The sequence below is a fragment of the Chiloscyllium plagiosum genome, unplaced genomic scaffold, assembly GCF_037043375.1.
Source record: "Chiloscyllium plagiosum isolate Xiang-an unplaced genomic scaffold, Cpla_swu_hap1 HiC_scaffold_36, whole genome shotgun sequence".
In the NCBI taxonomy this organism is placed as follows: Eukaryota; Metazoa; Chordata; class Chondrichthyes; order Orectolobiformes; family Hemiscylliidae; genus Chiloscyllium; species Chiloscyllium plagiosum.
This window is the reverse complement of record NW_028270174.1, coordinates 17,128,104-17,141,760: the sequence shown is the minus strand read 5'-3', so window position 1 is coordinate 17,141,760 and position 13,657 is coordinate 17,128,104. Positions and strand designations below refer to the sequence as shown.

The 13,657-nt window shown below is 38.6% G+C and overlaps 2 protein-coding genes across 4 annotated transcripts in view; one reads left to right on the top strand and one right to left on the bottom strand.

The window, feature by feature from the left end:
• Nucleotides 1-452: 452 nt before the first annotated feature.
• mrps18c (mitochondrial ribosomal protein S18C) lies at nucleotides 453-11,237 on the bottom strand. Its single transcript, XM_043674300.2, has 6 exons — nucleotides 11,123-11,237; nucleotides 5,921-5,982; nucleotides 4,491-4,574; nucleotides 2,819-2,876; nucleotides 1,712-1,771; nucleotides 453-667 (listed from the first exon to the last, which is right to left on the bottom strand). The coding sequence occupies exons 1-6, from the start codon at nucleotides 11,151-11,153 to the stop codon at nucleotides 591-593; spliced, it is 372 nt and encodes a 123-aa protein (XP_043530235.1). The 5' UTR covers nucleotides 11,154-11,237; the 3' UTR covers nucleotides 453-590.
• A 118-nt stretch (nucleotides 11,238-11,355) lies between these two features.
• helq (helicase, POLQ like) overlaps nucleotides 11,356-13,657 on the top strand; it is a 54,769-nt gene continuing 52,467 nt past the window's right edge. The window contains exons 1-2 of one of the 3 annotated variants that reach the window (XM_043674289.2): nucleotides 11,356-11,511; nucleotides 12,436-12,635. In XM_043674289.2, the coding sequence (XP_043530224.1) occupies nucleotides 12,465-12,635 (171 nt within the window). In that variant the 5' untranslated portion in view covers nucleotides 11,356-11,511; nucleotides 12,436-12,464. The remainder of the gene's footprint in view (nucleotides 11,512-12,435; nucleotides 12,636-13,657) is intronic. The other 2 variants (XM_043674290.2, XM_043674291.2) reach the window with 2 other exon arrangements.

Here is a 13,657-nt window from a genome sequence, read left to right as displayed (position 1 = left end):
AGGTTAAAAATCAAACCAGGCATGATCTTACACTTTGCCCTTTGTTTGTAAGATTATAGTTAATCAGCTGCAGTGGGCAGACCACATTATCCATATGCCTGACAAGTGTCCAAACAACCTCTCTATTCCAAGCTTTGTTACAGCAAGCAGCTACAAGGAGGGTGGACAAAACTATTCAAAGAACATCTCATGCCCTCCCTGAAAAAAGATGCAATAAATGTGACTGATTTGCATGAATATCTAACCCAAGCTTGACTGAACTGGGGATATATCCACAAAGGTGCCACCTGTTACAAGCATCTTTGAGAAGTCTAAGATGGAGGTCAAGTGAAAGAAGCATGTGGAAGCCCAAAATTCAGTATCGAACTATTTTCTTACCTGAGGACCCAGAACACCAGAGTGGTTATCCTCAATCCCAAAGGACTGTCCAAGAAGAGAAGATCTCAAACAGATTCTCTTTTGCATTGAAAGTTTATTTGTGTAGAACAAATCTTTCCATGCATCAACATTTAATACACTTTATTGATTCTAGAAATATAAAATGAAAATCTTCAGAGCACTGCACCATAAATAGTCACTGAGGTTGAGGATCATTCTCGAAGTTTGAAATCACAAATATTTGGATCTTTTAGGAAAGCAGGATCTTTAAACGTGACTGACATAAATCCTACAGGGAAGAGAGAATTATTAATAGAGCAATAATAAAAATATCAGCATCTGACGACAATCTCAGAACAGGTGAATGAGACAAACATTTCAATGGGAACAAATAGTCTTCAACTTTGGTATATCATTAGGTCTTCAAAAATTTTGAATAAGTTGAGTTAGGGTGGGGAGTACCCAAGGCTCAATGCTGAGATCACAATTATTTCATTAGAATGCAACCAAAAGGAAATAACTCCAATTGCCAAATGAATTGTATATCTCAGTAGCATAACAGTAACAGATGAATTCTAATTACAGACCAATGCAAAATAAATTGTTACAGAAAGGATAACATACCACAAATGCATCTAAACTATGTTGAAATAACTAAGGAGGAGGATCAGTGAGGTTCAGACTAAGTAGACAACTCTCAACATGTCCAATCAATAATGTGAATATTAAATTTAATAGCCAAAAAGTAAGGCGTGGTCAAAAGAAGCATAAACTGTAGGGGTCTCTAGGTCAGACTACAGTGCTAGCAGTACATCCACTTCTGGTTATATAAATACTAGGCAAATATTCATGCTCTGTATACTATGTCAAAAAACCAAGAGACTGATCTGCAGGAGATCAGAGTTAAGAGGAATGACTGAGATATTTAGGTCTTGCAAAGGAAGCCCTGGAGTATATAGAAGGATATCACAGCTAAGGAAGTGGAAAAAATAATCCAGAGTAATACTTTATAGTTACAAGAGCAGGTCAAAATGACCACTTTCAAACTGGTAAATTGTATTTTTAGTATTGATATCAAAGCAACTATAAGGAATAAAACACAACAAAGTCTTAAAATAAATTGCAATATTTCATCATCTTTAAATGGAAGAAATGGAACAACCCTAGTTATAGTGGAGATAGTACAAGGTAATTTTTGTCCACAAACCTCCCGCTCCACCCCATCCCTTTGGGGTAATACACTTCCCAAAGCAAAATCCAGAAAAATAAATTACAGTTAAACAAAGGTATTCAATGTTAGTTTTAGAAATAAAATTAGTTTTACATCACATACCCATTTGCTGGGCTTTTTTGATGGCCTTGGAAATGTGTTTTTGTTTCTTTCCACACAAACCTAGAAAGAGATAACAATTAAAACAATGTATTTACTGTACTCACAAAACTGTAGCAAATTGCATGACATATCTTTTGATTGCTACACAGGTGACAATCATAGACATTCATTCAGAAAGCTTCGCACATTTGTCCAATATATGTATTTAATAACAGGTGTATTTACTTATTTAAGCATGAAGACAAAGGGATCAAAAGCTCCTTCAGCCTTGGATTGTTTTTTTTAAAGCAACATGTTGAACATACAAACAAGAAACAGGAACAAGCCTTGAGCCCACTTGACCAGTTAATAAGATCATGGCTGATCTGAATGTATCTGCAACTCCACATTATCGAAATGAATTGAATTGAATTTATTGTCACGTGTACTGAGGCAGTGAAAAGCTTTGTCTACTACCCCCAAGAGCCTTTCCATCCCCATGCCTACCAAAGATCTACCTACTTCTGCCTTAAAAAAATATACTTTTAAAAATTTGAATTACTTACAATATTTTAAAGACTTTGCTTCCTCTACCTTTCCAGGAAGTGTTTCAAAGCCCTTAAAGAAAATTCACCTCATCTGTTTTAAATGGGCAACTCCTTATTTTTAACAGTGACACTAGTTCCAGATTCTTACACATCCACTCTGTCAAGACTTTGTGTGTTTCAATCAGGTCTGCTCCTACTGTTCTCTACTAACAATGGCTTGTCTAACCTTTCTCATAAGGCAATTGGTCCATTCAGGTATAGGTTGAGTAAACCTTCTCAGAATTGTCCCAGTGCATCTACATCCTTCCTTAAATTGTACACAGTACTCCAGATGTAGCCTCACCAATACCCTGTATTGCCGAGCCCTAGCCTCCAGTTTTTGTATTCAAATCCTCTTAATTATTCTAAGAAAAGCAAATAACACCTCAATGACAGCTGTAACTCGAACTCAGCTGGAATCCCCTGATCATTAATGTAAACTGTACTTTTAAAAACATATAACGGAGTGGCTTTACCAATATGAAAAAAAAAAATTCTCTCCTTTGGACCTCTGAAGACTCAAACGTATATAGTGTCTTACCTGTTATGTGTCTCCCAAAGATACGACCCGTATATGGAGATATAAACTGGGACAAAAGCTGACCAAAAAAAACCCAAAAGAAGTGGATTAATGTACAAATTAGTAGAAATTGGCCATTTGGTCCAATGAGCTTGCTCCACCATTCAATAAAATGATGGCCAATTTGTTTGTTTCGAATTCTATATCACCATCTCACAATTACTTTTGATTTCCTTGTTTAACAAGAATCTACTTCTGCCTTAAAAATATTCAATGACACTACCTTCACTGCCTTTTGAAGCAGAGTTCCAAAGTCTCACAATGCTCAAAAAAAATCTGTCCTAAAAGAACAACCCTTAATCTTTGTATGACCTTCCTTAGTTCTGGAATCATCTACAAAAGGAATCAGGCTTTACAAGTTCATCTTGTCAGGATCCTATATAATCACTTCTAAACTCCAAAGTTCATGTCAATTTATATTTGTCTTAACCAGCCATTTACAGTCCTACCAATCCTCAAGATCCTCTTTTTTAGAGAAGATCTATTTTTCAATTGCAAGTGAGTCTTAAAACTTTCACTTGCTTTGGGCATTTGTTGTGCATTGAGCTTGGTAGCGTAAAATTGATCGTTGGTGGACACGGACCCATTGTTTACTTACAGATGATTTATGCTACGTCAATAAGACAATTCATAAGGATTGAGTACAGCTGATCTTCTGAAACTGACACCAGAGCTAATATTTAATCAAGACTGTGTAGAGGAAGCTTCAATTTTTATTTGGATACCATTGCACCTGACTTGGAATTACAACAGATAATCAGATTGGAGAAACTGTTCAATCCTTCAGATTTCACTTCAATTAGCACAAAATAGTAGAAATAAATCCTATCCTGCTGCTTACTTAATGCATAGTCACCTGATGAAGGAGCAGCGCTCCAAAAGCTAGTGCTTCCAAACAAACCTATTGGACTATACACTGGTGTTGTGTGATTTTTAACTTTGTCCACCCTAAGGCACCTCCAAGTCATCTCTAAAGTGCGGTTGACCTTTATGAGCAGCTAGGATGAGTGTCTCGAGCCCATGTCTAAAAGGGTGCTACAGGCAGGAACCATCACATTTCAGAAATATTCAGGATCACTTAAAGTGCCATCATATACAAGGCTTAAGACTAGGTAGGCTTTTAATAACTGATGCAGACACAATGGGCCTCTTTCTGTTCTATAAAACCAACTTCCTGCTCTCGGTTCTACTGAAAGGTCATCAGCCTGAAACATTAACTCTGTGCCTCTCCCAACACATGCTGTCAGAGATACTTAGTGTTCCCAAAATCAGTAATATTTTGCTTTATACTGGGACTTATTGCCTGAAAGGTGGCAGAGGCTGGAATCATCACAACATAAAAACTTAAGAAAATAGAGCAGGAGGAGGCCATCTGGCCCAGTGAGCCTGCTCTGCCGTTCAATAAGATCATGGCTGATCTTTTCATGGTCTCAGCTTCACTTACCCACCCCCCCCACCATAACTCTCAATTCCTATACCATTCAAAATTCTTCCTTTGCCTTAAAAATATTCACTGCGGCAGCCTCAACTGCATGCCTTCAATGGCTTAACTCACCGACTACTTACGCTTAGCTTTTTTAAAAAAATCTCATTTACGTCTCTTTTCAATACCCAGTGAGTAATAGGGACAAACCTGTACGTTCTTGTAGTCCACTGAAACACCACACAGAATGCATTTCTTGGGGGGTTCTTTGTAAGGATTTTCCAACGTCATTGGCTGTAAGAAAGTGGACATTTAAAACAGTGCTCTAGTCATTTTCCCTCCTTCATTCATAGGAACAACAGAACATTTGAGTTGTTCACAACATAGCATCAGTCACAACGTAAGAAAATAAAATAGAAAATTTTGCTCTTCATCTCTTACTATTTCTTTCCCATTAGGACAATTATCATATGCAATTTTCAACAAATTATTAGATAAATTGTTGATATAAAGAAAATGTTAACATATTATTTTCAAGCGCACAGGGATATGGCCAAAATTTTGCCAAAGAGGGGTTTTTAATGAGATGAGAAAACTGATGAGTCAGAAGGGTTCAGTGAAGAAATTTCATCCGGGGGGTTTAGTTGTCAGAAGATATTCTCAATCAGAGTGGGGAATAATGAGGAGAGGATGGAGAAGAGTCCAGAGTCACACACACGACAAGTGATTTAGATGGAGAATTTATAGGGCTAGAATCGTTAAGAGGTTGGGAGAGGTAAAGTCATGAGGAATTTGAACATAAGGATGAGAACTTTAAATATCATTGCAGGTCAACAAGAATAGTCGTGATGAGAAAATAGGACTAGATGTGGAAAACGACACTGGCAGCAGAATTCTAAATGATCCAAAATCAAACCAGAGTGAAGAATGAGAAGCTGGTCAGGTCAGTATTAGAAAGCATTGGAATTAAAGGTGATTAAGGAAAGAGCAAACTATGGGGAGACTGCTAACAATTTTAGGAAGACACAGGTAAGTTAGTTAGTTGGAAGATGGTTGAAAGAAGATATGCAATATAGAAAAATATGAAAATCATTGTCAGAAGAAAAAGGAAAAACAAGTAAAGGGTACAAATAAAATAATGTTGTTTATATTCTCAGAGACATTTCAAAAATGTTCTCAAACAATGAGTTAATTTTGGAGTGAAACTCTGTTCATCTGTATTACCCATTTTGGTTTGAGTGGACTTGGGCTTTCAGATACAAAAAACTTTAACAGTCAGATTACATGTTGATGTGATTAATAATTGAACCCTAGAATTTTTCATCATATGCAACAGATCAGTAACACTACTCAGTGTATTTACTCAATGATCACCGAAAAAGTCAAAAAATAAATCCTTTTACAAGAGATAAAGAACATCAATCCTGTTCTGTTAACTCCCATACAATATCACCAAATTTCAATGCAGAAGAGAAGTTAGAACATAATCACATACTTATCATGATCCACAGAAACAGATTTGGTAGTAGAGTACATAGTTCTCTCAACTTTGTCTGATCATTGCACCCAGAAAGGTATGCTATGATGAACAGTTAGAATTGAAAATCAATTGACGGCATTCACAGATAATGCTTTCTTACCATATCAGAAGTGTTACTGGTCGATGGAATACAATGAGTGCTGATCCCCTTTTGCCAGTATACTACAAAGCAAGCAAATAAGAAATATGTGAATTGTTAGACACACAAATTTTTTTTTGGATAGAAAGACTTGCAAAATGGAAGATTTGGACAATACCTAGGTGTCAAGAGGCTCACCATGTGATTTCTTGGAACTTAAAAGAATTCAGGACTGTCTACCATTTATAGAAATCATCTGACTTTGTCGCGAATAGAAGCCAAAGTTTTTTTAAAGGAGAGATGAAAGATAGGTTTCATCACTTTAATAATTGGACCAACAGTTTAGTAAAGTCCTTAAGGATCTGCTGTTCATTACCTAGCAATAGCTTCTCCACTGAGGTGCTGGGCTTTTCTCATTACACACCTACATGTGGCAGTTACAGGGCTGGTTTGTAAACAAAAAGAGTGCCCTCACTTTCAACATTGGACGTGTATGTGTGTGTGCAGCTGTTTTGGAATAAAGGGAGATATATCTTAATTCTACACAGTTTATATAGCATTGTTCTTAACTGGTTTTCCAAGTTATTGTAAGAAAATATTCTGCCTTTAAGAAATATGCTATTTTGAAAATACCAGGTGAATGTCTTTTATTATTATCTAGAACAAAAGAGAAAACGTTTGATCATTTTGTGAATACATAATACATTTGCATTTTTGGCACAGCTTGATTTCTAGCACACTCCTCCAGTAGTATTGTAATAATTGTTGACCAACTTTCAGGTGTATGTGGTTACTATAATGCTGTAAGTCAAAATCATTACCCCCTGGGGCTGGAGTTCAACTTTAGGTTTTAAACCAGGGTTTCATTTGTGAAGCCATTTCAAACTACTGCAGTCAATTTAACATGCCAGGTATCTAAATACATCAGACATTTTAAAAGTAGAAATTGTCAAAGTAATTATTGTATAAATCCAGACTCTTATGGAAGATCATCATCATCTTACTATCCAGAAGACTAATATCTGATAGTTCCTGGGCATGCCCCACCAAAATTTTCATACAGTTGAACAAGCACAGAGAAATTTCCTGTCCAATTCACAGTTACTACACAATGCAAGTTAAAGGCAGAGGAACTATTTGAGGTCCGAGAGCACCTACAATCAATTTAATGTGTGTTCTCCAAAGTAGTCTATCCAAGGTCAGGTTGCTCTGAAACAGTGATGAGTTTTGTTGATGAACCGAGTCTAATCCATTGGGGGTGGGGGGTGTGGTGGGAATCACCCATTAAAAATGATAAGAAAAATTCTCTCAGATTTGCATGCCTTTGGTACTAGCGTACTGCACATAAAGTGTTGATGAACATCTCAAAATGTAATGCACATACATCCAGCACCAAATTTTCAGCCAAAGGTTTGTGAAAATTCTGGGCTTTAATGCCAAACTCAAGAATTTCTTTTTAACCAATGCCAAATTATGTATGAATTTTAAGGTGTAATGAGTACTGTTTCTTACTTACAATCATTGCCACACATTAAAAATGTAGTGGATTGAAGACAACCTTACAATTGTTTATGGATAACCTTGAAGTATTATTCTTGGTTCAAGGTACCTTTAAGATACAATGCAAATTTAGAAGTAACAATTTTAGACTGCAAACATTGATAAATCTGAAACAAAAGCAGAAAATGCTTAAAATGCATAAACAATAAGTATCTGCAGGGGGAAGTCAACACTTTTGTTGTATTCCTAAATTAAGCAATTAAAGCAAATATCAAAATCAGTTCAGAATTTATGAAGGGTTATATCAAACATCTGTTCTTGTCATAGACCCTGTATGGTTTCTGTACACACTGCCTGTACGGTTTCAGAATTTTCCCATTTTTAGATTTCTATTATGTACTTTAAGTAATTGAGAAAAACATAAGTTTACAATTACGAGAGGGAATTCAGCACACTGTATCTGCGGTGACCCTAGAACATAGAAAAGTACAACACAGAACAGGCCCTTCAACCCACAAAGTTGTGCCAAGGATTATTCCTCATCTAAAATAAAATAACCTAACCGATGCACCCCTCAAATCACTGCAGTCCATGTCCATCAGTCACTTAAATGTCCCTAATGACTCTGCTTCCACCACCACCGCTGGCAACGCATTCCATGCATTCACATATGTCTGCAGAAAGAACTTACCTCTGACGTCTCCTCTATACTTTCCTAATAGCTTAAAACTATGAGCCCTTGTTCCAATCAATCCTGCCCTAGGGAAAGTCTCTGGTTATTGACTCTATCCATGCCTCTCATTACTTTGAATACCTCGATCAGGTCACCTCTCTTCATCCTCCTCCTCTCCAGAGAGAAAAGTCCAAGCTTAGTCAACCTCTCTTCATAAGACAAGCTCTCCAGGCACCAACCTGGTATACCTTCTTTGCACCCTCTCCAAAATCTCCATATTTTTTCTATAACAGGGCGACCAGAACTGGACACAATATTCCAAGTGTGGTCTCACCAGGGACTTGTAGAGCTGCAGCAAAACCTCGTGGCTCTTAAACTCAATCTTCCTATTAACGAAAGACAAAACACCATATGCTTTCTTCACAACCCTATTCACGTGGGTGGCAACTTTGAGGGATCTATGCACTTGAACACCAAGATCCCTCTGTTACTCCACACTGCCAAGGATCCTGCCTTTAATCCTATATTCAGCATTCAAGTTCAACCTTCCAAAATGCATCACTTCGCATTTATCCAGGTTGAACTACATCTGCCATTTCTCAGCACAGCTCTGCATCCTGTCTATGACACGCTGCAGCCTGCAACAGCCCCTGATACTATCAACCTCAAACTTTTGTGTCATCGGCAAATTTATTCACACCCCTCAAACTCCTCATCCAAGTCATTTATAAAAACTACCAAGAGCAGAGGCCCTGCAGAATACCACTCACCACTGATCTCCAGGCAGAATACTTTCCATCTACAACCACGCTCTGCCTTCTGTCAGTCAACCAATTCTGAATCCAGACAGCCAAATCTTCTTGTGTCCCATACCTCCCGACTTTATGATTAGCCTACCATTGGGAACCCTATCAAATGCCTTGTTGTTGAAGTCCACATACACCACATCCACTGCTCAAAACTTCATCAACCTGTCTCGTCACCTCCTCAAAGAACTCAATAAGATTTGTAAGGCATGACTGCTCTTCACAAAGTCGTGCTGTCTTTAATCACGCTATGCTTTTCCATATAGTCATAAATCCTATTCTCAGAATTCTTTCCAAAACCTTGCTGACCACAGACCTAAGAGTGACTGGTCTGTAATTATCAGGGACTTCCCTATTCCCCTTCTTGAAAAGAGGAACAACATTTGCCTCCCTCCAATCTTGTGACTCTCGTGGAGAGTGAGGAAACAAAGATGTTCGCCGGCAGCTTAGCAACCTCCTTTCTCGCTTCTCAGAGCAACCTAGGATAAATCTGGTCTGGCCCCAGGACTGATCAATCTTAATGTTTGCCAAAATTTCCAGCACATCAACTTCATCGATCTTGATCTGTTCAAGCCTGTTTCCTAGCTTCTCAAAGTTCTCATTCACAAGGTCCCTTTCTTTAGTGAAAACCAAAGCAAAAAACTCATTTAGGGCTTCCCTTATCTGATTAGACTCCATGCACAAGTTCCCTACGCTATCCCTGACCAGCCCTCCCTTCTCCTTGATCATTCTCTTATTCCTCATGTATGAGTAAAATGCCTTTGGGTTCTCCCTAATCCTTCCTGCCAAGCCTTTTCATGCCCCCTCCTGGCTCTCCTCAGTCCATTCCTGAGCTCATTTCTGTTAACCCTGTAATCCTCTAAAGCTGTGCTAGATCCTTGCTTCCTTCACCTTACACAAGCTGCCTTCTTCCTTTTGACGAGAAGCTCCTCTGTTCTCATCATCCAAGGCTCCTTAATCTTACCCTTTCTTGCCTGTCTCAGAGGAACAAATATTTTTGGATTGATCAAATTAATCCCAAGGCACCACACTCTCAGTCTTATTACAATCCAAAAGTAAATTCAATTGTTGTGCTCTCTCACCATGTTCTACATCTTAATTTACTACCATAAGGGACTCCATGTTCCAACAACTCCCTGTATAATGGAAGTCCTCCTAAACATTTTCTACATTTGCAATGATCATCTTAAATTGATTCTCTTTCTTCTACTACCACCATCCCCCCAACCTCCCAATGTGTAGCCTGGAAACAAGTTGTCTAATCTTAAAATCTTCCATTAAATATTCTGTGGCTCACTGGGAGAAGTCCCAGCATCTTCTCACAACTGGTTTCCCACTCCTGGCACCACCCTGATGCACTTTCTGCATAGTCGGGCTCAAAGAAAAATCAGAGAATAATAGTTTGATTTGATTTATTGATTTGTCACATGTAGTGAGATACAGTAAAAAGTGTTATATTGCATGCTGTAAAAGCAGATCACACCATAAAATGGGCATAAGGTGGCAGAACAGAGTCCATACAGAGAAGATCCACAGAGCAAAGCGAGCGAGCACGAGATCAACATTTGAAAGGTCCAATACTTTCTGTACTGGGTTGTCACACTTGAATTTCTGCACATAATTGTACCAGTATCTACTGTTTCAAAGTTGGCCCCATTTAATACCACTTTTTCCTCACAGCCCTGCAAATGTACCACTTTCAACTATTCAACAAAACCTTTTTTGAGAGTAACTTCCAGCCACTTTCATTCAGTGTCTTATCACACTATGTTGAAAAGAAATTTCAACTCACCCCTGGCTCTTCAGCCAATGATTTCATATTTATGTTTTCTGTCATCAGCTCTTCTGCCAGCTAAAACATGATTTCTCTACTCTGACTAACACCCAGCATGATTTTGAACACTTCTATTGAAATATGCCCTTTGCTTCAAGGTCAGCAGTGCTAGATTCCATGGATGAGTTAAGTCCTTCAGCCCTAGAATAAATCTAAGTGAACCCTTTGCATCCTAAATAAAGTACTGATTACCTTCCTAAAGTCTAGTGCCCAGAGCAGCACACTACATCCCAGTTGGGCCTAACCACTGATCTTTTATATATATACGAAAATGTAAGGATAACAATGCGGCCTAACTAGCCTCAGTCAAACGTTCATGACGTCTTGAGTCTTGTAAGAGATGTAAAAACACCGAGTTCACTTTCTCACTTTAGTATTACTCCCGAGGAATTTACATTCCCCTTGTTTACCTGGACGCCATTTCCTCAAGGCCCGCCACATCCCGCTGAAACCAGCACAACACACGCACGCGCAAACAAGCCTTCATGGAGGGCCGTTACCCAGATAGGCGCATGCGCGTTGAACTCGATGACCTGAATGGCAATGCCCGCCGGAGAATTTCGTCATCGGCGAGCCCTGCCCCACCAGGTCACCCTGATGTCATTGGGCGAGACGTGTAGAAGGGGCGGGGCGAAGGCGGCCTGCTTTCGGTGCCAACCCTCACGGTTGCCGACGTTTGAATTTAAACTGTCACTTTAGCGGGATCATGTTGCCCTACCGGTGTTGCACTGGCTGCTGCTTTGTGCGTATGAACATCGGGATGTGAGTGAATACTGCATGTGATGGCAGCTGTTCATTTGTGAGTGTGAACAGTCAATAATATTTTGGATGTTCCATAGTGAGTGTGAACATTGGGCTATGAGTGTGAACCTTTGGCTGTGAGTGTGAACACTGAATGATATTGTGGATGTTCCACTGTGAGTGTGAACATTGGGTTGTGAATGTGAATACTGAACGAGATTGTGGATGTTCCACTGTGAGTGTGAACACTGATTGGTATTGTGGATGTTCCACTGTGTGTGTGAACATTGGGTTGTGAATGTGAACACTGAACGAGATTGTGGATGTTCCACTGTGAGTGTGAACTTTGGGTTGTGAGTGTGAACACTGAACAATATTGTGGATGTTCCATTGTGAGTGTGAACACTGATTGGTATTGTGGATGTTCCGTCGTGTGCATGAACATTGGATTGTGAGTGTGAACACTGAATGCTATTGTGGATGTTCCATTGTGAGCATGTACATTGGACTGTGAGTGTGAATACTGGATGATATTGTGGATGTTCCATTGTGGGTGTGAACGTTGGGCTGTGAGTAAGAACACTGAATGCTACTGTGGATGTTCCATTGTGAGTGTGTACATTGGACTGTGTGCGTGAATACTGAATGATATTGTGGATGTTCCATTGTGAGCTTGAACATTGGATTGTGAGTGTGAACACTGGATGATATTGTGAATGTTCTATAATGAGTGTGAACATTTGGCTGTGAGTGTGAACACTGAAAGCGATTTTAACTGTTCAACTGTGAGTTTGAAAAACCAGATTAACTTGAACTCTGGACTGATTGCAAACGTTGCATGTGTGATTTCATTTATTGCATGCTGCACATATTTAGTGTAATTCTGACAGTTCCAATACAAATGAAAAAATTACAGTCTGATTGAGTTTTCCTGGGGGATGCTGTGGAGTAGGAATTGTCTTTAGCCTTGGTCCCTTGACAGAGCCAGTGTGACACTTCAAATGTCTTAACATGGACCAGAGGCAGGATACAAAACGGAAACGAGCTAGGGAGAAAATTTACAAAAGACCATCACCAAGCAAGAAAAAGAACACTAACTGCATGAGTCTTCCTGAAATGATTGTGAAGGGAGAGGAAGAGATACATCCTGAAACATCACTGAACAAGGATTACATGGAGCAGGTACCACAGCACACAATATTGAGAGGATTTACCAGACGTGCAAATCTACTATTTCTTATAACTACAGAAGAAACTTGGGTAAAAGTTTCAAAACAGATAAACTTGACAGAGAATGCGTTAGAGGTACAAATCAGGTGTGCATGAGGCATGTAAAGAATATATAACAAACATCCACAAGAAAGATCTAGATTGATTGAAAAGCAACATGCACAACAAAGGCCAAGCTGAAAGAGGTGTTCAAGACCTAACTGGCTTATACAAAGGACACGTAAAGATGTACAAAACACAAGAAACACAACAGATTTCCCAAAGTCCACAAGTCATGTACTTATGTAGAAATAGAAGACTAATGTCACAGACTACTGGTACATGGAGGATGGATTAATGCAATGAATCTGTTTGGTAATTCATGTTGTTGCTTAGATTCAGAGGGTTATATGTGCTGAGGAGTTTATTGTCTATCAACACTGCATGTTTATTAGCTAAAATTTCTCAAGAAGAATGTGTTAACGTTTAATAAAGAACACTGTTAAAATTCTGTCAGGTGATGATCTTCTCCCTTTACCCATAACTGTCCTCTCTGAAAAAAGTTCTAGTGGATGCAATAATATTCGTTTAACCTCCTTTCACTACTTGAAATCACTCTTCTGTGTTGCCCAAGTCCTCAGTGCTCAACATTTTCAACCCATTTTTTGATGACACAAATGCAAGATAAATAATTTGAAATCTATTTGCATATTATATATTAACACTTTATAAAAATATGCTAAATGAACTCCCATGTTATTACACACTGGGTGCAGTGTAATAATTTTTACTTTGTGCAAAAAAATTAAAACTAGTCAGCAGCCAGATATATATAAAACAGGTTACTGAATCACTTTCACCTATTTCACTCCACTACACACAGTCAAAATTACTGCAGGATATCAAGTTTAAGTGTAGTCCTTGTTGTAAGTTGAAGTGAAGAAAGGGGAGAAAAATAATGTAGTTCTTATTTTTAAAGTCACAAGTTCTACTGT